The sequence below is a fragment of the Piliocolobus tephrosceles genome, chromosome 8 (assembly GCF_002776525.5).
Source record: "Piliocolobus tephrosceles isolate RC106 chromosome 8, ASM277652v3, whole genome shotgun sequence".
Lineage (NCBI taxonomy): Eukaryota > Metazoa > Chordata > Mammalia > Primates > Cercopithecidae > Piliocolobus > Piliocolobus tephrosceles.
This window is the reverse complement of record NC_045441.1, coordinates 23807700-23829971: the sequence shown is the minus strand read 5'-3', so window position 1 is coordinate 23829971 and position 22272 is coordinate 23807700. Positions and strand designations below refer to the sequence as shown.

At 41.5% G+C, this 22272-nt stretch overlaps 1 protein-coding gene across 5 annotated transcripts in view; it reads right to left on the bottom strand.

Annotated features, from left to right (window-relative positions):
- The window catches only part of NPSR1 (neuropeptide S receptor 1), a 239782-nt gene that overhangs the window by 45364 nt on the left and 172146 nt on the right, over positions 1 to 22272 (bottom strand). For 3 of the 5 annotated variants that reach the window (XM_023191700.2, XM_023191702.2, XM_023191701.2), the window contains exons 4-5: positions 21851 to 21944; positions 5797 to 5998 (exon numbers count right to left, since the gene is read on the bottom strand). In XM_023191700.2, coding sequence (XP_023047468.1) covers positions 5797 to 5998; positions 21851 to 21944 — 296 coding nt within the window. The remainder of the gene's footprint in view (positions 1 to 5796; positions 5999 to 21850; positions 21945 to 22272) is intronic. The other 2 variants (XM_023191704.1, XM_023191703.1) reach the window with 1 other exon arrangement.

Here is a 22272-nt window from a genome sequence, read left to right as displayed (position 1 = left end):
CCAATTCTTACATGATTTAATCTGTGCCTAACAGGAAAACAAAGTGTTAATGATTCAAAAGTGTCAAGAAGTTTTGTATCCTGGGTACTCTTTGATAAATATAAAAACTACTCTTCTTTAATATTACTTGATATTTTGACTACATTAAGCACCTTGGCAAAAAACTTTGGGACACAGCAATGCTTTATTCTAAAACTGCATATCTTCCCTCTTGAGAATCATTAGTTAAAAAAAAAAAAAATCAAAGCTTCAGTTTGCAGTAGCTGACAAAGCACTAATTGCTTTTAATGATCTTTAGAATATAACTTAATTAATGGCAATGTTAAAATCTCTGCTGCTTATTGCCTTTTCCCATTCTTGCTCAGCAAACCCTTCAGAGTGCTCCAGGAAAGCTTAGGGACTTTTTGGAGCATCTCCATTCTTTCTCACATAATTGCCCAGGGACTTTTTTTTTTTTTTTTTCAATCAGTTTGTATGCCTGTAGTAAAGAAAAAATGAGAAAAATGTTATTAGTGAGTTCAACCCTAAGTTGAATATTTGCTAGAACAGGAAAACTTCTTCCCCAGAAAGTGAAATACCGTGCAAGGTAAGGTTACACCCACCATGGAAAGTTAATGGTTACGTCAATTGCAACCCCAGTATATAATTGACCAATAATTCAAATATTTATGACTGTCAACCATGTACACAGACGAAAGGTTAAGAAATGTCTTATGCTTTAGGGATTTGGGCCTAAGTCACCCCCTCTTTTTACTTAGGGCCAATCAGATGAGTGAGAACCAGTACCAACTTTTCAATTAGCATGGCAAACACCTAATAACTAGGGTATTATTGCCAAACCAGGCTACTTCTTGGAGCATAGCAATCAAGCATCAAAGAGACATCTGCGTTGCTGTTTGTCACCACCAGTGTTTTGCTCTGTCACCCAGGCTGGAGTGCAGTGTCAGGATCGTAGCTCACTGCAGCCTTGACCTCCCACCTCAGCCACCTGAATAGCTGGAACTACCAGTGTGTGCTACCCTGCCCAGATAATTTTTGTATATTTTCTAGAGACAGGGTTTCACCATGTTGCCAGGCTAGTCTTGAACTCCTGGGCCCGAGAGATCCATCCGCCTATGCCTCCCAGAGTGCTGAAATTACAGGTGTGAGTCACCACACTTGGCTTTGTCTCTTTTCCTTTCGCTGATCAATCAGATTGCGGATAAGTTTTGTGGATTGTCTCAGCAAAATGACTCCATAATCTGTACCTTCCTCTCCGTCCAGGTTTTCAGCATTAGTGGAGACTCTTACAATCTCTCTTTATTCATTTTGATGACCACTTTTATTGTGGGCCCTGTGATCCTCTTTGACCTTGGACCTCATGCCATGGACAGTGCTGGCCAGGTCCTTGGGGCCCTTTTACCCACCATGGCCGTGTATTCTATCTGCAGGGCTGCACCAACCTGGCAAGAGGCTTTCCCACAGTGTGATCCCCTTTCCTAAGCAAAATAAATGAATTTTTCTCACATATGACAAGCCAATGATCCATGACTAATGCGCTTTTTTCCACTTATTTTTTTGCAATTGTCGGTCATGAATCTCTTCTGCTTCTACCTTTATCTTACAGAGATGAAAATGATAAGAGAATGAGAAATCAATTAGGTAGGAAGAAAATAAGCACAGCTAAAGTAAAGCAATTACACTGGGGCTAATAACCTCCCCAGCAACAATTAGACAGTTATGTCAAGTGAATTTCAAAACAACTCCTGTTGTTTTGACCCAGAAAAAACAACATATTGCCTTTGCTGTCAGTCACTATGGTTTCAACTCCTGGGAGCCTGATTTAGTGGATGATGGAAGAGCTACATCTTTATTCATACACAGCTCTCATGAGAGTTTGCCACCAACAATACAGCTACCTCTCTCTCTCTTTCCCTCTCTCCCTTTCTTCCCCCCTCCTCTTTCTTTTCTCCCTTTTTTCTTTCCTCTCACATATATTTATGGAGGGGCTATCATAGTCAAAAACTGATCTAGGCATTAGATAGCCAGAAATTTCTGTATTAGCAGCACGTGTACACGTGTGTTTGTGTGTGTGTGTGTGTGTGTGTGTGTGCGTGAGAGACAGAGAGAGAGAATGAGAGAGGGAGAGAAAGAGTAGAGAGAGTGACATGACACATCTGTTGTTCGGTGCAATTTATTGCATTATTCATTCAATCTAATATTCACCAACTGTTTAGTGCATGCTGGATGTGAAGTTCAGAAATGAAGAAGCCACAGTCCCTGCACTCATGAGATACAGTCACACTACCATGAAGTCTAGATGATGACATGGACAAAGTGAGGTTAGAGGTTAAGGAGTGAGGAACTGAGGTGCCTCTTGGTCCGGGGTTGGCAAGGGAAGCTCTACCGTGGAGTTGGTTTGGAAATGAGACACGAAGGATGTGAACTAGTTGGCAGAAACAAGGCAAGGTGAGCTTGGCAGAGTGTTTAGGCATGGGAGTGATGCACATGGGCCAGAAGGGTGTTTGTTCCATAGCTGGAGTTGGGAGTGCAGGTGAGGTATCAGCAGCTCACTGTGAAGCAGGCAGGGAATCTTTGAAAAAGACAAGTGGATCTTGTCCTAGCAGATACTGAAAGCATACGAAGCTGGGCGATAAGTAAAACAATGAGGGATTTGTGTCAGAAAAGCTGCTAAGTTAGTTATTTGTGCTTTTTCTTTTTGTCTTAATTATGTCACTCACTACTATTAATAATGAAAACAAAATAAAACCATACTCAATATAGAGGCAAATGACAAATTAGGAGAAATATTTGCAACATATGCAAAAAGAAAAAGGTTATTGTATATATAATATTTCTAAAGATAGAGAATAGAGAAAATAAAAACATTTAAACAAGAAAAGTAGCATTACTATCAATGACAAAATCCGCAGTTACTTTTGCACCAACCTAATAAGTATTTTTAAAAAATGACAATCAGCATATAAAATATACTTAATCTTATTTGTAATGAAAGAAATGCAAAATAAAACACCTAAAGTATTTTTTTTTCTATCAATTTGGTAAATGTAGCATATGTAGCATGCATGAAGGACAATGAGGCATGGTGAACAACATGAGTAAACACTTTCCTTGAGCTGCTTTCTTTGTTTATTTAAATTGCTAATTCCCTTCTCCTTACTCTACTTTGAAGAAATTAGGCTTACCCTAATTTAAGAAACAAAGAATTTAACCTTACTCACAGCATTGAGCCTGGGGGCCAGAATATAGGCAATAAAGAAAGAATAAGAGTTGAACCTTATCTCTGAGATGAAATTGTAGCACCTATGCCAGGTACTCTTTGGAAACAAGTTCCTCACAAAATTCCCCCCAGGGCCTGGTCTTGTTTGAGAAGACAGTTGTTGCTGAAGGAGGCGAGGATGTTGGTCCCCCAGAAAGAAGTTCTTTCTTCACCAGGGGGAGCTACGAAAGAGGGAAGGTGATGAAAGAGAAGCCTCTTGTCAGGTAGGAAATGCTTCAGAGAAGCTCAAGGATGGCTGGAGGTCATGGCTGAGTTTTCATGACTGTCACAGCTGGAAGCAAGGAGCTAGGATCAGGCCTTACAGAGGCCTTAGTTTGGTGAGAGCTGAGGGAAACCACTTTTTGAAATCATTTCCTTCAATCAGCAAACACATTGTATTTTGCCCTTTCAAGGACATGAAAAAAAAAACACACTGGCTATCCTGTAGGCAGGTTCGAGGAGAAGTCCTGGTGGAAAAAGCAGCCCAAATAATGGGGAAATCATAGATGCAGGACAACCTGAGCTGCATGGTCCACGTGCTGCAGCATCCACTCTGCTGAGCAGGGACTTTGACTGGAGCTCATTTCTTGAACTGATGGGAAATCAATCAGCAGTGAAGCCAGGACATGCACTGCCACTGAAATCGATGCCTCAGTTGCTCAGGGTGACACAAGCCACTTCCTTCCAAATGCTCTCTGACTGTTCCGGCTCACTTGCCTATTACTTACCTTGGGTGGTTGTCTAAATAATCTTATCTCCTTCAAACTTCCTCTCAAGCTCAGCTTGATGGAGTAGAGGGCAATAAGTCAAAATAAAGTGTAGGTGTTAAGTTGTCCATTCAGCAGAGGTGACTGGACAACACCCCATCTCGGAAAGGCTGCTGGGTTGGCTATTGAGGTCACTCTGTGCTTGCCCATCTCAATCTCTGATGCGGGGGTAGGGGCAAGGCAATTACTTCTTTTAGTCTTAATTCTACTCTTATGAAAAATTCAGGGGTTTGACCATATGATGGATAACATTTCTCCCAGCTATAGTATTTTGTGAAACTAAAGATGAATAGTGAGCAAGAAAAGGTGACTCCCACCATATCAGAAAACCCTTGAAAAGCATGCCACCAGCTTAGTAATTAAAGAAATGCATACTAAAACAACGAAATACTTTTTAAACTCTTAGGTTGGCAAAGATTTAGTAAGGAAATAGTGCTACCTTCCATTGGATCAGGGGAGCAAAAAACAAGAGCCCTTGTATGGTGTTGCCCAGAATATACCTTTTCTACAAGTGATTTAGCTAACAGGCCAAGAAACAATACAACTTTTCTCAAGGGCAGCTTGTGACTATGCATCAAAAGTTTCAAAAGGTGCATCATCTTTGATCTATACCTTTGATCTAGTAATTCCACGAGAATGAGTTATGAGGAAATAACCAGAGACTCATGTACAGTTTTAAGTACAAAGATTTTTATCACAGCTGTCTTTACACTATCAAAAACAAAGGCTGATCTTCCTTTGCTTATGATGTGTTATATGACACACTATGGCTGGCTTAGAGGTACTCAAAAGGCGCAGGATCATCGTGGCCCAAGAATACAGACAATGTGCCAGGTCTCTCCCTGTAGTCTCCCACCCCATCCACACATGCAGAGCCCATTTCAGAGGGTGATCCTGCCACATGGCCAAGTGAGACCCTACCTTGACCAGGTTGCTGTGCTAACAGATGTCTGTTAAAAGACCATCTACAGCTCACCATTGGCTGCAGGATAAAGGACACTCTATGACTTTTTTGCCAAGGTCATTCACAACTGAGCCTCCCCCAGCCACTGGAAGGAGCTCACTGCCAGTTTCTGTCCCATTGGCACTGTCTACCTGTCCACTCTGCCCCTACACTCACTCCAATTTCTGGTCATCAGAGTCTGCTTCCTCCCCACTTCTCCCTTATCCTATCTGAATCATTTCCTCCTTCAATGGTGGCTTCCAAAATATATTGCCTGGCATTATGCGACTCCACTGCATACACAATTTAGCATATTAGTGCATACTGAGTTTTGTGTTCAGTTTGTTTCAAGTATATCTGTCTTTTCGTTTACAAAATCCCTATAAGTTGTAATTTGCCTTATATTTGGAAGGTTGCAAGATATAAAAGAAATAATATGGTATGAAATCAGAAAAACCTGGATATCAATCCTGTTTGATGTTGAGTAAGTTACTTAACCACTCTGAGCTTGAGTTTCATTATTCATTAAATTGGGACAATGGTAATTGTTTCACAGTGTTGTACTGTGGCTAATGTGATAATTGTTAGCTGTTTGGCCCAATGCCTGCCCTATATACCCAGTAATTGCTAATTCCCTTCTCCTTACTCTACTTTGAAGAAATTAGGCTTACCCTATAGTAGCTACACATAAAATCTTGTGACCTGGCCAGCTCACCCGAGGGCACTAGATAAAATGGGCCTGTAGGGGAGGAGAGCAGCAGCTGGCAAAGCAGGAAAGCCCCCCGCCCAACCACCCACTGTATGGTCCTGGCCTGACAGCTTCTTACCTGATGATTGTCAGAGGGATGAAGTACACCAGGAAGGCCACAATGGTCATGTATGGGGTCCAGTAAGAGTCGTCAGGCCACAGGGCCCAGCATTGCACTTCACCGTTGGAGAGTGTCCTCTTCCCAAATATGATCAGGGTGGGAATGGAGAACAGGAAAGACAGGCTCCAGGCGATCACAATGAGGACCCTGGCTTGCTTTTCTGCCCAAAGAGAAGAGAGGGATGTCTGCGTATGTAGCAACCATTCTGGGGAGCACAATGGAGTCTGCTATAGAAAAGGATCACTGTGGGGCAGCCACCCTGGACCTCACAGAACCTCCCAGAGCCTCAGTTTCCTCATATGTAAACAGGGAGACAGTACCTCCATACAGAGTCAATGTGAAGATTATAAAGGGAAGCTTGAACAGAAGCTAGCACATTGCCTGGCCTAAGGTTGGTGCTTCTTCTTTCCTGATTTCCCCGTCTGACTTGAGATGTTGACGCATCCATTCCTGCAGTATTAGGGAACTCAGTTTGTACCATGTACATTTGGTAAGTTGTAGTGCAAATGCTGAGTTGTGTCTACCCATATGCAGTCACTCTTTTATTACGAGGCAGGGCTACAGCCTTAGGTCCGTGTGGCATCCTTTCACTGTACCCAGCACTGCAAAGCACTGGGACAGTTTTTGAGAGTTATTTGCCAAATGGGAAGGAACCTTCTTCTTTTTTTTTTTTTTTGGTAGGAACATGGGTGGACTTATAAGGCAGAGAAAGAACACTGAACTTTGTTCTGGATAGTAGGGTGCATTCAAAACCAGCCCAGAAACCTGGTAGCTATATCTGCACACTGGATTTCAGTTGCAATATTCTGACCTTGGCTAAACCATGCAGTCTCAGCCTCATCTTTTCTTTAAATTGGTATAAAAGATACCTGCTCTGGCCACCTCAGCAGGCTATGATGGGGCTGGAGAGAGACAATTAATATATAAGCAAGCACCTTTAAGACACACCTGTTGTTATGATGTGATGCTTTCTGTCAAGCTGTTGTTGAAGCTCTCGTCTTAATCCCTCACCTAGCTGGGCTTTCTGTGCTCACTGGCTCTGGGACCTTCTTCCAGAAACAGAAGGCCACCTTGCTCCCCTACTTTCAACTTGGAAAGCAGGCATGTGTCTTTGGGTGGGGTTGGAATGTAGAGTCAGGTGGTGGTGTCGAACAGTGTGTTGGCTCTGGTCGAGGAGCTATAAGAAGTGAGAAAAATCTAGAGGAAACTAGGGACTCTATTAAAATCCAAACCTGAAATATTTAGGAGAATAATATCTAGGGTTCTGTTCTTGCTGAATTATATGCACTAAAAAGAGATACTAGATTCATATAGAAAAGAGTTGTCATGGCCCACTGAGCAAGCAGGAGTCTTGGGGTAGAATTATAATAGCAATCAGATTAAGGTCTTTTTGTTCCTTACATGCAACCGGTAATCCACTGGTGATAGGGGGAGAGGTTTTCCTGCCTGAGTTTGGAAACTCAAGCCCCTTGATGTTAGTGATGACTCATAGGTGACGGACACGTTAAGTGGTAAATGCTGGTCAATTTAGTTAATTACATAAAAATTAGTAATTAAAATCCTAGACAACAATAAAAAACCCAAATTCTCAAGAGGATTTCAAATATTTTCTCCCTAGGTGGGCTTGCTTCAAGTAGGAAGTCCAGCAGAGGTACCAGCCCTTCTGCTTTCTATCCTCATCTGCTATTCCTCGTCCTCCCCCAGGTCACTATCCACATTGGGGTCTCTCCAGAGCTGGGGTACAGGGAACCAGGGAGGAGGAAGAGGACAGAGTTCTCGCTTGACTGCTGCTGTCATCAGAGGGCTTTGTGCTCTCTGTGTCTGGCTGCATCCAAAGCTGATTCTTGGTCCCCTGAGGAACTTTTCTGGGTCCTTTGGAAATTCTCCTGTGGGGTCTTGCTGGTGGCCACTTGCTTGACTTGGGCAGTGACGTTCCACCCTCCCTGGTGACCTCCAGGGAGGCCTCTCTCTCTGGCCGAAATGTCTGGGGCAGGATCTTTTTTAACACAGCCTCAGGCAAACTTCACGATGCAGGTTCTACATCAGCCCCCTGGGCTAGGACCACAGCGCCAACCAGCCTCTCTTCAACGGTCTCAAGTGTGATGTAGTCATCGGTCCCCAATGCTCTCAAATACAGGGAACATGTCAAGCTCTGTGAGTCATCATGCGAAGCCCTCTCACTAGACTTAATTTACGTAGACTTCGAGTCACCTGTGATTAGGACAGTATGAAAGGTGAAAGAGAGACTGAGAACAGTGTCAACATCTTCACTGGATGAGGGCCTTGGCCATATGGGCACAGGCATGGGGAAGGCATTGTAGAAGGTAGTCTAGACTGATAGCACGAGCATCAGAGAAATAGAGCAGGCATGTATGTGCAATATTGAAGGAGAAATGGCCTAGAGGTGGTCTAGAAAGGTAGGAAAATGTCTTCACCGCCACCACGCCATAAGGTATCTCAAAAGGAAGGTTGAGGAGCATCCTTCTGAGATGTCTTAGGGGAATCAGCCACCTCAGGAGACAGGAGGTGGGGGCAGCCTCCCATTAGGAGGTTGATGGTATAGGGGAGCTGGTCCCTAAAGGAATAGAGAAACACCGGGGGTGGAGAGAAGCAGTGGGAGTTCAGATTAGGAAAGAAGCAGGGTGGGATGAAGTGGGCAGGTGGTAGAACTGGAGGGGGTTCTTCTTGATGGTGGGGATGTGAAGCCTGATGGGTTTCTATGGTCCTGGGTGACATTAGTAGCTGCCCCCTGTGCTCTTGTTCTTTCAATGGTTAGAATTCTAATGTCGTCTTCTTCTATAGGTCCCAGGACACTTTTAAGGGCAAATGTGACTCCTGGGCCCCACCCAGTTTCCACTTGATGGGTAAACAGTGCATTCACTTTTGAGAGGGATGCACAGGGAAACAGCTTAAGACAGTATAGCATCATAATTTAGAATCAACTCTACCAAGGTCTCCAAAGATGTTTCCCCAAAGGCCCAGAAGGGTACAGGCTTGGAGCTGTTTTTCTCATACCGGTGCTGGGCTGCACTGGGAAAGCCCCACTCTCTTAGGCTGTGATGCAGCTGCCACAGCAGGGAGACTGATGGCTTTCCAGACAGCTGAGCCCATTTGCCATGAAGAGTGACTTCTCAGGGCTGAAGGATCCAGGATCGAACAGATGAAATGCAGGTTTGCATATGAGGTAGACTGTCTCGTGTTTCTCACCCCTGGAAAGTCAGACTCCCTCTTCCATGAGCTCTTGTCCATTTCTGCACGTCTCTGCTGCTTAGCCTTCTTCTTTTCCATGTAACTAATTTACCTTTTTATAAAATCGTGTAAGTTACACATATTGATTACAGAAACACTAGCAAATAAAAATAAGTGAAAAGGAAAAAAATCCATAGTGGCACCCACCACAAAGGTCAAGTTTAAATTTTGATAATGCATGCATATATAATATACAGATTACTCATTTAAAAATGAGATCACAATACAGATGCTACCTTGTAACCTAATTTTTTTCCTCTGAAAAGCGTGTTATGACCATCTTTTCCTGTTAAGAAATATGAATCTGTACAAGTGGCATTTTTTTTTACAAATACAATTTTAGAACCCAGTATAGAAAATTATAGAAAGCTCAGGTAGCTTCGGTTGAAACTGAGACAGTCAGCAACTCCCAGATCTGCCCTGGAGCAGGCCAGCAAAATGAGCCCTCCGGGAGTCAGTGTGGAAAGCACAATTGGAAAAGTACTGATAAATAATATTTTTTCCGAAGGTTATACCATACTCCAATTTTATCAGTAGCCTATTATTATCTAAGTTGTTTTCCATTTTTTTGTTATAAATAATTTATATTCATCTATTTTTCCCAGTTCTAGTTATTCCTTAGGATAAACTCTTAGAAACAGAAGATTTATTAACTTCGGACAAATATTGTTACATTTCCCTCAAAAGTGCCTACTGTTTATGGCTGTCACTGTAACAACAAAAGTACCCATTTCCTTATACTCTCTTACTACTTAGATAATTCTTCCTTTTAATCTTGTTATGTGGTTGATGAAAGTTTGTATCCAAATGTTCAATCTTGCAATTCTTTAATTAGTGGTCAGAAGAACATTTTTACATATTTTCTTTTCATTTTTATTATTTATTTATTTTTTTGACCAAGTCTCACTCTGTTGCCCAGGCTAGAGGGCTAGAGTGCAGTGGTGCGTTCTCCACTCACTGCAACCTCTGCCTCCCAGGTTCAAGCAATTCTTGTGCCTCAGCCTCCTGAGTAACTGGGATTACAGGTGCGTGCCACCACGCCTAGCTAATTTTTGTATTTTTTAGCAGAGACAGGGTTTCACTATGTTGGCCAGGCTGGTCTCAAACTCCTGACCTCAAGTGATCCACCCGCCTCGGCCTCCCAAAATGCTGGGATTACCAGCGTGGGCCACAGCACCTCATCTCATTTATGTTTCTTTGTTTCCTGATAGTCTGTTCATGCCCTTTGCCCATTTACTCAATTAGAATGTTTTCATTTCTTTGCCAGACTTCTTTATAAAAAGGATATTTTTCTTTGCCTATTATATAAAAATATTTTCCATTTATAATTTTGCTTTTTAAGTTTATTTATGAGTATTTATTATGTATATAAATAATTTAAATTTTTATGTAGTAAAAAACTATATTTTCCTTGTTGTTTCTGCTTTTGATATGATTCCTGGAAAGGCCTTTCCTTCACTGAAATTATGAAGGTGTTACCCAAATATTCTTTTACTCTTTTTATGTTTAAAGTGTTAATTTTTTCAATCCAACTAAAATGTACTTTGTTATTAGCTATGGCGGGTGGTGATCTAATATTTTTAAAAAAGGCCAGACAGCTATTTCAACATATAGTATAATGACTAATTCATTTTTTGCCAACTGATTTGAAATTTTGTATGATTTACATGTGTTATTCTGGTTCCAGTATTATATCGTTTTAATTATCAAAATTTTGTATTATGTTTTAATATAACACTGCATATTTCTCTTCATTATTTTGATATTTTTCTACTTATTCTCATATTCATTTTTGGCGAAGAGCTTTAAAATTGTCAACTTTTCTGGAGTTGCTGGCTAAGAAAAACACTGCTTCAGTAAATAGCAGAAAAAATAAATAAAACATAGCCTCCCTCGGTTACGCGGCCATTGCCTTGTGCCTGCACAGCTACATTTGACTCCCTCCTGGCTTCTCCCTGCTCCGTGACTCTCCCAGAGAGCCCAAGGACTCTCCGGGAAATCTCTTCTTTCTACGGCTTTCTCTCAGCTGAGCCGCATGCAAACCCCAAACCCCGCCTCTCAGCTGCCTTTAAATTCTGAAAAGCTGCCGCACTAAAATGACTTCCGCGTTGGGTTTCCTGGAACCTCTCGTTCCCCGTTCTCACCAGCTGCCTTCACCCTATAAACTTGTGAGTATCAGTTCATCCTCTACAAGGCCAGGGAGTTCTCCCAGGGGCTGAATTATACATTATACACTTGGCTTCCGTGTTTCATCTGCTCCCTCGTGTGCTGGAAATTCTTAGACGTTTCTGGTATTTGGATGGCTTCTTTCTTTGACTCTCATTTCAGATGCAGGTCTCCCCCTGTTTTTACATTTTTTCAGTGACTTTCCTTGGGACTGGGCAGGGGAAGGGAGCTGGCTAATGTGTTTCTAGGCTTTCATCTTACCCGGAAGCTATCGATGATGAGGAGTTTCCAAGCACCTAACGTTGAGCCTCTCTTAATTTAGTAGTGAGGAAATAAGTTGTTTTACATCTTTAGAAAAAAACTATAATATTAATTGCTGCCTTTCTGATAATTTAGGACACTGTTCATAATATTACACAGTGTCTCCCAGAACTAGACATATTTCCCATGAGCAGTTAATTTTTTCACCTAGTGAATATGGTGACACACGTAATCCATCATGTCACCCTCTTGGCTATGGGTCTCAAGTCTGTACCTCTAACACGTTTCCTGGGACTTCCCTCATGCAATTTCCTATACTTATTTTTCCTTCACTTCGATTTCTTCATCTTAAAATACTTTGGCGTTGATGTCCTTTTGTCCACCACATTCAATCCTTTCTGAAGTCGGCTAGGCATAAATAAATAGATGGATAAATAAATGTCTCATGGGCCAGGCGCAGTGTCTCACGCCTTGTAATCGCAGCACTTTGGAAGGCCAAGTTGGATTGCTTGAGCCCAGGAGTTTGAGACCAACCTGGCCAACATGGTGAAACTCCATCTCTACTAAAAATACAAAAATTAGGGAGGCATGGTGGTGTGCACCTGTAATCCCAGCTACTTGGGAGGCTGAGGCACAAGAATCACTTGAACCTGGGAGGCAGAAGTTGCAATGAGCTGAGATCACACTACTGCACTCCAGCCCGGCCGACAGAATGAGACTCTGTCTTAAAAAGAAAAAAAAAAAAAAAAAAGTGTATCACAAATCCATGAATGTAAACCAAAAATAAAATTATAAGGTCCCCCAACTATCTGAATGGATTTCCTCTTCAGTCAAGGCTCTTTTAAGATTTAACCTGAGAGGCTGTTTCAGGCCATGATGGGAAGTGGGCAGTGGGACAGGTCTCATTATACCTCTCCAGCATTAACATCAACACAGACTTTAAGTCTGATGAGAAATGTTTTACAACCTAGTCTCCCTGAAGAGGAAAGCTGAAAGTTTCCTCTGCAAATAAGAAGTTTGGTCTCCACAGTTCTTTATCTTAACTCAGACATTCCTTTCTATTGATCCCAGGTCTTTAGATAAACTCAACTAATTGTCAACTGGAAAAAATTTAAATCTACCTATAATCTGGAAGCTTTGCCCACCACCCCCTCACCCCACCCTACCCAACCCTGCCATTTTGGACCAACCCTAAGTATTTCTTAAATGTGTTTGATTGAAGTCTCATGTCTCCCTAAAATGTATAAAACCAAGCTGCACCCTGACCACCTTGGGCACATATTCTCATGACCTCCTGAGGGCTTTGTCCATCGTCACTGATATTTCATTCAGAATAAACCTCTACAAATATTTTACAGAGTTTGATGCTTCATTGACACATCTTGCATACCTATGTCATGAAATGTCTCTCCTGTCTCCCCTGCCTCATCCATTTCCTGCCTCCCCTATCATAATAACTAGGGCTGCACAGTGCCCAGAAAACTTGGTTCAAGTCTCAACCCTTTACAAAACAGACACACTAAATTATCAAGAAGAAATCTAGGAAACAAGCATATTTTCTATTTTTAAAATTAACTTCTAAACCACTTTATTTATGTATAATTGACATATAAAAAGGTATAGATATTCAATGCATACCACTTGATGTGTCTGGAGATATGTATACATTCCTGTAACCATCATTACAAGCAATGCTATAAATGTATCCATCACCTCCAAAGGCTTCTTCCTGTCCTGCTTTAGTCTTGTTTTGTTTAGTTTTTCTCCTTTTGTGGCAAGAGCACCTAACATAAAGTTTACCTTGTTAGCAAATTCTTTTTTTAAATTATTATTATACTTTAAGTTCTAGGGTACATGTGCACAACGTGCAGGTTGGATACATAGGTATACATGTTCCATGTTGGTTTGCTGCACCCATCAACTTGTCATTTACATTAGGTATTTCTGCTAATGCTATCCCTCCCCCAGCCCCCCACTCCCCAACAGGCCCCGGTGTCTGATGTTCCCTGCGCTGTGTCCTAGTGTTCTCATTGTTCAATTCCCACCTATGAGTGAGAACATGCAGTGTTTGGTTTTCTGTCTTTGTGATAGTTTGCTGAGAATGATAGTTTCCAGCTTAATCCATGTCCCTGCAAAGGACACGAACTCACCTTTTTTATGGCTGCATGGTATTCCATAGTGTATATGTGCCACATTTTCTTAATCCAGTCTATTATTGATGGACATTTGGGTTGGTTCCAAGTCTTTGCTATTGTGAATAGTGCCACAATAAACATACGTGTGCATGTGTCTTTATAGTAGCATGATTTATAATCCTTTGGATATATACCAGTAATGGAATTGCTGGGTCAAATGGTATTTCTAGCTCTAGATCCTCGAGGAATTGCTATACTGCCTTCCACAATGGTTGAACTAATTTACACTCCCACCAAAGTGTAAAAGTGTTCCTATTTCTCCACATCCTTTCCAGGATCTGTTGTTTCCTGACTTTTTAATGATCAACATTCTAATTGGCATGAGATGGTATCTCACTGTGGTTTTGATTTGCATTTCTCTGATGACCAGTGATGATGAGCATTTTTTCGTGTGTCTGTTGGCTGCATAAATGTCTTCTTTTGACAAGTCTGTTCACATCCTTTGCCCACTTTTTGATAGGGTTGTTTATTTTTTCTTGTAAATTTGTTTGAGTTCTTTGTAAATTCTAGATATTAACTCGTTGTCAGATGAGTAGATTGCAAAAATTGTCTCCCATTCTGTAGGTTGCCTATTCACTCCGGTGATAGTTTCTTTTGCTGTGCAGAAACTCTTTAGTTTAATTAGATCCCATTTGTCTATTTTGGCTTTTGTTGCCATTGCTTTTGGTGTTTTAGTCATGAAGTCCTTGCCCATGCCTATGTCCTGAATGGTGTTGCCTAGGATATCTTCTAGGGTTTTTATGGTTTTAGGTTTAATATTTAAGTCTTTAATCCATCTCGAATTAATTTTTGTATAAGATGGAAGGAAGGGATCCAGTTTCAGCTTTCTACATATGGCTAGCCAGTTTTCCCAGCACAATTTATTAAATAGGGAATCCTTTCCCTCTTTCTTGTTTTTGTCAGGTTTGTCAAAGATCAGATGGTTGTAGATGTGTGGTGTTATTTCTGAGGCCTCTGTTCTGTTGCATTGGTCTATATATCTGTTTCTGCACCAGTTCCATGCTGTTTTGGTTACTGTGGCCTTATAGTATAATTTGAAGTCAGGTAGCTTGATTTCTCCAGCTTTGTTCTTTTGGCTTAGGATTGTCTTGGCCATGCAGTCTCTTTTGGTTCCATATGAACTTTAAAGTAGTTTTTTCCAATTCTGTGAAGAAAGTCATTGGTAGCTTGATGGGGATGGCATTGAATCTATAAATTACCTTGGGCAGTATGGCCCTTTTCACTATATGGATTCTTCCCATCCATGAGCATGGAATGTTCTTCCATTTGTTAGTGTCCTTTTTTATTTCGTTGAGCAGTGATTTGTAGTTCTCTTTGAAGAGGTCCTTCACATCCCTTATAAGTTGGATTGCTAGGTATTTTATTCTCTTTGTAGCAATTGTGAATCAGAGTTCACTCATAATTTGGCTCTCTATTTGTCTGTTATTGGTGTATAGGAATGCTTGTAATTTTTGCACATTGATTTTGTATCCTGAGACTTTGCTGAAGTTGCTTATCAGCTTAAGGAGATTTTGGGCTGAGACAAAGAGGTTTTCTTTTTTTTTTTTTTTTTTTGAGACAGAGTCTCGCTCTGTCGCCCGGGCTGGAGTGCAGTGACCGGATCTCAGCTCACTGCAAGCTCCGCCTCCTGGGTTTGCGCTATTCTCCTGCCTCAGCCTCCTGAGTAGCTGGGACTACAGGCGCCCGCCACCACGTCCGGCTAGTTTTTTGTATTTTTTAGTAGAGACGGGGTTTCACCATGTTAGCCAGGATGGTCTCGATCTCCTGACCTCGTGATCCGCCCGTCTTGGCCTCCCAAAGTGCTGGGAGACAATGGGGTTTTCTAAATATACAATCATGTCATTTGCGAACAGGGACAATTTGACTTCCTCTTTTCCTAATTGAATACCCTTTATTTCTTTCTCTTGCCTGATTGCCCTGGCCAGTACTTCCAATACTATGTTGAATAGGAGTGGTGAGAGGGGGCATCCTTGTCTTGTGCCAGTTTTCAAAGGGAATGCTTCCAGTTTTTGCCCATGATATTGGCTGTGGGTTTGTCATAAATAGCTCCTATTATTTTGAGATATGTTCCATCAATACCTAGTTTATTGAGAGTTTTTAGCATGAAGGGCTATTGAATTTTGTTGAAGGCCTTTTCTGGATCTATTGAGATAATCATGTGGTTTTTGTCATTGGTTTTGTTTATGTGATGGATTACATTTATTGATTTGTGTATGTTGAACCAGCCTTGCATCCCAGGGATGAAGCTGACTTGATCGTGGTGGATAAGCTTTTTGATGTGCTGCTGGATCTGGTTTGCCAATACTTTATTGAGGATTTTCGCATTGACGTTCATCAGGGATATTGGTCTAAAATTCTCTTTTTTTGTTGTATCTCTGCCAGGCTTTGGTATCAGGATGATGTTGGCCTCATAAAATGAGTTAGGGAGGATTCCCTCTTTTTCTACTGATTGGAATAGGTTCAGAAGTAATGGTACCAACTCCTCTTTGCACCTCTGGTAGAATTCGGTTGTGAATCGATCTGGTCCTGGACTTTTTTTGGTTGGTATGCTATTAATTATTGCCTTAATTTTAGAGCCTGTTAATGGTCTATTCAGAGATTCAACTTCTTCCTGGTTTAGTCTTGGGAGAGTGTATGTGTCCAGGAATTTATCCATTTCTTCTAAATTTTCTAGTTTATTTGCATAGAGGTGTTTATAGTGTTCTCTGATGGTAGTTTGTATTTCTGTGGGATCAGTGGTGATATCCACGTTATCATTTTTTATTGCGTCTGTTTGATTATTCTCTCTTCTTTATTAGTCTTGCTGGTGGTCTATCAATGTTGTTGATCTTTTAAGAAAACCACCTCCTGGATTCATTGAGTTTTTGAAGGGCTTTTTGTATCTCTATCTCCTTCATTTCTTCTCTAATCTTAGTTATTTCTTGCCTTCTGCTAGCTTTTAAATGTGTTTGCTCTTGCTTCTCTAGTTCTTTTAATTGTGATGTTAGGGTGTCGATTTTAGAACTTCCCTGCTTTCTCTTATGGGCATCTATTTCTATAAATTTTCCTCTACACGCTACTTTAAATGTGTCCCAGAGATTCTGGTACATTGTATCTTTGTTCTTATTGGTTTCAAAGAACATCTTTATTTCTGCCTTCATTTCATTATTTACCCAGTAGTCATTCAGGAGTGGGTTATTCAGTTTCCAAGTAGTTGTGTGGTTTTGAGTGAGTTTCTTAATCCTGAGTTCTAATTTATTGCACTGCTGTCTAAGAGACAGGTTGTTGTGATTGCTGTTCTTTTTCATTTGCTTAGGAGTGCTTTACTTCCAATTATGCAGTCAATTTTAGAATAAGCATGATGTGGTGCTGAAAAGAATGTATATTCTGTTGATTTGGGGTGGAGATTTCTGTAGATATCTATTAAGTCTGCTTGGTGCAGAACTGAGTTCAAGTCCTGAATATCCTTGTGAACCTTCTGTCTCATCGATCTTTCTAATATTGACAGTGGGGTGTTAAAGTCTCCCATTATTCTTGTGTTGGAGTCTAAGTCTTTTTGTAGGTCTCTAAGAACTTGCTTTGTGAACCTGGGTGCTCCTGTATTGGGTGCATATATATTTAGGTTAGTTAGCTCTTCTTGTTGAATTGATCCTTTTACCATTAAGAAACGGCCTTCTTTGTCTCTTTTGATCTTTGTTGGTTTAAAGTCTGTTTCATCAGAGACTAGGATTGCAACCCCTGCTTTGTTTTGCTTTCCATTTTCATGGTAGATCCTCCTACATCCCTTTATTTTGAGCCTATGTGTATCTCTGCACATGAGATGGGTCTCCTGAATACAGCACACTGATGGGTCTTGACTCTTTATCCAATTTGCCAGTCTGTGTCTTTTAATTGGAGCATTTAGCACATTTACATTTAAGGCTAATATTGTTATGTGTGAATTTGATCCTGTCATTATGATGTTAGCTGGTTATTTTGCCCATTAATTGATGCAGTTTCTTCTAAGCACCAATGGTCTTCACAATTTGGCATGTTTTTGCAGTGGTTGGTACTGGTTGTTCCTTTCCATGTTTAGTGCTTCCTTCAGGAGCTCTTGTAAGGCAGGCCTGGTGGTGACAAAATCTCTCAGCATTTGTTTGTCTGTAAAGGATTTTATTTCTCCTTCACCTATGAAACTTAGTTTGGCTGGATATGAAATTCTGGGTTGAAAATTCTTTTCTTTAAGAATGTTGAATATTGGCCCCCACTCTCTTCTGGCTTGTAGGATTTCTGCCAAGAGATCTGCTGTTAGTCTGATGGGCTTCCCTTTGTGGGTAACCTGACCTTTCTCTCTGGCTGCCCTTACCATTTTTTCCTTCATTTTAACCTTGGTGAATCTGACAATTATGTGTCTTGGGGTTGCTATTCTTGAGGATTATCTTTGTGGTGTTCTCTGTATTTCCTGAATTTGAATGTTGGCCTTGTTTGCTATGTTGGGGAAGTTCTCCTGGATGGTATCCTGAAGAGTGCTTTCCAACTTGGTTCCATTCTCCTGATCACTTTCAGGTACACCAATCAGACATAGATTTAATCTTTTCACATAGCCCCATATTTCTTAGAGGCTTTGTTTGTTTCTTTTTTCTCTTTTCTCTCTAATCTTGTCTTCTCACTTTATTTCATTAATTTGATCTTCAGTCACTGACAACCTTTCTTCCACTTGATTGAATCAGCTACCGAAGCTTGTGTATGCATCACAAAGCTCTCGTGCCATGGTTTTCAGCTCCATCAGGTCATTGAAGGTCTTCTCTACACTGTTTATTCAGTTAGCCATTTGTCTAACCTTTTTTGAAGGTTTTTAGCTTCCTTGTGATGGGTTTGAACATGCTCCTTTAGCTCGGAGAAGTTTGTTATTACCGACCTTCTGAAGCCTACTTCTGTCAACTCGTCAAAGTCATTCTCAGTCCAGCTTTGTTCCATTGCTGGTGAGGAGCTGCAATCCTTTGGAGGAGAAGAGGCCCTCTGGTTTTCAGGATTTTCAGCTTTTCTATTCTGGTTTCTTCCCATCTTTGTGGTTTTGTCTACCTTTGGTCTTTGATGTTGGTGACCTACAGATGGGGTTTTGGTGTAGATGTCCTTTTTGTTGATGTTGGTGCTATTCCTTTCTGTTTGTTCGTTTTCCTTCTAACAGTCGGGTCCCTCAGCTGCAGGTCTGTCAGAGTTTGCTGGTTGTCCACTCCAGACACTGTTTGCCTGGGTATCACCAGCAGAGGCTGTGAACAGCAAATATTGCAGAACAGCAAATATTGGTGCCTGATCCTTCCTCTGGAAGCTTTGTCCCAAAGGGGCACCCACCTATATAAGGTGTCTGTTGGCCCCTACTGGGAGGTGTTTCCCAGTGAGTCTACACAGGTGTTAGGGACCCACTTGAGGAGGCAGTTTGTCCATTCTCAGAGCTCAAACAATGTGCTGGAAGAACCACTGCGCTCTTCAGAGCTGTCAGACGGAGACGTTTAAGTCTGCAGAAGCTGTCTGCTGCCTTTTGTTCAGCTATGTCCTGCCCACAGAGGTGGAGCCTATAGAGGTAGTAGGCCTTGCTGAACTGTGGTGGGCTCCACCCAGTTTGAGCTTCCTGGCTGCTTTGTTTACCTACTCATACCTCAGCAATGGTGGACACCCCTCCCTCAGCCAGGCTGCGGCCTCGCAGTTCGATCTCAGACTGCTGTGCTAGGAGTGAGCAAGGCTCCATGGGCATGGGACCTACTGAGCCAGGCATGGGAGAGAATCTCCTTGTCTGCCAGTAGCTAAGTCCTTGGGAAAAGTGCAGTATTTAGCAGGAGTGTCTCGTTTTTCCAGGTGCAGTCTGTCCCGGCTTCCCTTGGCTAGGAAAGGGAAACCCCCCTAACGCTTGTGCTTCCCAGGTGAGGTGATGGCCTGCCCTGCTTTGGCTCACCCTCTGTGGGCTGCACCCACTGTCCAACCAGTCCCAGTGAGAAGAACCAGGCACCTCAGTTGGAAATGCAGAAATCACCTGTCTTCTGCATCGATCATGCTGGGAGCTGCAGACTGGAGCTGTTCCTATTCGACTATCTTGGAACAGATCCCTAGCAAATTCTTAAGTATACAATTTAGTATTGTTACTCATATGTCTTATGCTGTACAGTAGGCATAACAAGCATGATCAAAATAAATTAATTTTAATTGCACACAACACATTGATCTTCATGTAAAAATTACTGCCTTGCATATAAGTTCCTGTGGTGGTCACACCACTGGTCTAACTCCCATAACTAGAAGTTAGGTCAGATGGCAAGTTTGGTGTGCGTTTTTGCAAATAATTGTTTATTTTTCCTAGAGTTTTCTTTTGTGTGTTCTCTCTTTCTGCTCCTCTCTATCTTTTGGTATACAGTATCTAGCATTGTTTTGAGTTTTTGACTTAAAGTTATTCTGCGTGGATTTTTGTGCATGTTGTTTTTGTCACTCAGCATACAATGTGGTTATGTTAATGTTGATGTGTATTACTGTCCATGACTCTACAACTTCCACATTGAGAGGCAGGCTATATAGCATTTGAGGGCGCTGGAGCTAGACCCAAACTGTATGGATTCAAATCCTGCTCCTGCACTTACTAGCTGTGACCTTGGGCAAATTACTTTCACTCTTGGAACAAAAATTGCCTTACCTGTAAAATGCAGATAATAATAGAGCCCACCTCACAGAGATATTATGAATATTAAAATATTTAGTATGTATAAATCAGTTAGAATCATGAATGACACTTAGTATGCAATCAATAAACATAAGCTACTGAAACTTCTTCCATAGACTAGTTAACCATTCCTCCACTGAGGCACACCAAGGTTAGCAATGAATTCCTGCTATTATAGGCAACGCCATGATATATATCACATATATATATATACATGCACACATGTGGGTATTTCTCTAGAGCAGATACCAGGAAGTCATATCAAAGGGCTGCACATTTTATATTTCAATAAGATGTGTTTACTTATACCCCTGTCAATAGTAAATGAAATTACCCTATTCACCCTACTTCTTGTAGATCCTTGTTGACGTTAAAAATTCTGCTACTTCTATTAAATTTGCTTCCCTAGATGCAAATTGTGTGGAATGAGATTTTAAATGTATTATCTGTTTTCTACAGTTTGGATTTTGTCGTTTTTTAAATAATATTTGATTGCACCTCATTTTTGTGGTCAAGATTTTTTGTTAGGTTCTTTATCAGTTTTCAAAGTTATCTGGAGGAAGGGAGGACAGGTTGCTAAACACTCGCTTTGTATTTGCTTTCAGGGTGTACAGAGGAGAGTTATCTCTGATTGTGGGCAGAGCAGTAGGCAGGTAGTCTTATGAATATGTACCCACCCTTCCTCTAGGGCATTACTGCTCCCCAGGGCCCCACTCTGCCAGGGAAACTTGCTGTGATTAATTAAAATCCAGGGAAACTTGCTGTGATTAATCCTCTGTGTTGTACTTCAAAAATCACCTTGTCAGATGCCTCAGTTCCTCTCCTGCACTCCGTATTTATGCAATCTGTTCAGGAAGTGCTCTTAAGGCCTCCCATCCCACTTCAGCATCTCCTGGGAGTTTTGTGGGCTGTGTGGTCTCAGCCTTCCCCGTGACCCATCTGCTTCCTTTTCTTAGGGATCCCTCACCATTTTTGGATCAAGGAGAGTTTCCTTTTTTGTTGTTGTTTTTTTACCAATACGATGATCAATTAAAAATGTCTTTCTGATTATTCTATGGTTTTGGATAAGGAGGACAAGGTGTTTGTTTCTGGAAAATGAGAAGTTAGTGTGGGAGAGTTTGTTTCTTTGGACAGGTATGCATGTCAACACTGCTCTAGAGGAAAAAGACAGAAGCAACAGCATCAAGGTAAATGGTCACAAAGTGGGTCAGTAACCCACCTTCCTTAGTGGCTCTGGGCTGTCCATGGGAACCATCAGCATTTTTTCAGGCATCTAAGTTTTCTTTTATACATCTTTTTGGACAATCAGACCCATGAAATGAGGAAAGAGGTGGAAGAAGAAAATGAAGAGAGGAGAAGAAAGAGAAGGAAAGAGGAGGAAGATCACTATTACTAAGAGTAAAATATTAGTGAAAACAATCCTACCCTCACACAAGGACAATTCTTTATAAAAGAGCACCTGGTCAAGCCAGCTTACCTCCTTGAAGGAACTTCATGGGGTAGACGATGGCATGGTATCTGTCTATGCTGAGGGACACCAGGACGTAGGTAGAGGCGTAGAGCAGCACAACCTAAAGACAGAAATGAGAGGAAGCTCATGACTTCAAAGAGGTGAGGAAATGCACATAATGGAAAGAATAGCACCTTGTGTTATTTAGAAACCTGAGAGGTGCAAAGAAGGAGTGAGTGTTGGGTTAGGAAGGGAAATAACTCTCTTACATGGACAAGAGAAAGGGAAATACTGGGTGGAAGAGGGCAGTTTCCCAGCAAAAACCCCACCTTCAAGCCTGGAAACCAGTGGTCCTAAATAAGAACAGATATTCCTGTTTTTGTGCCCCAAGCCAGCCACATGCCCCTATCCTGTACCCATATAAACCCCAAATCCCAGGCTCCAGGAGG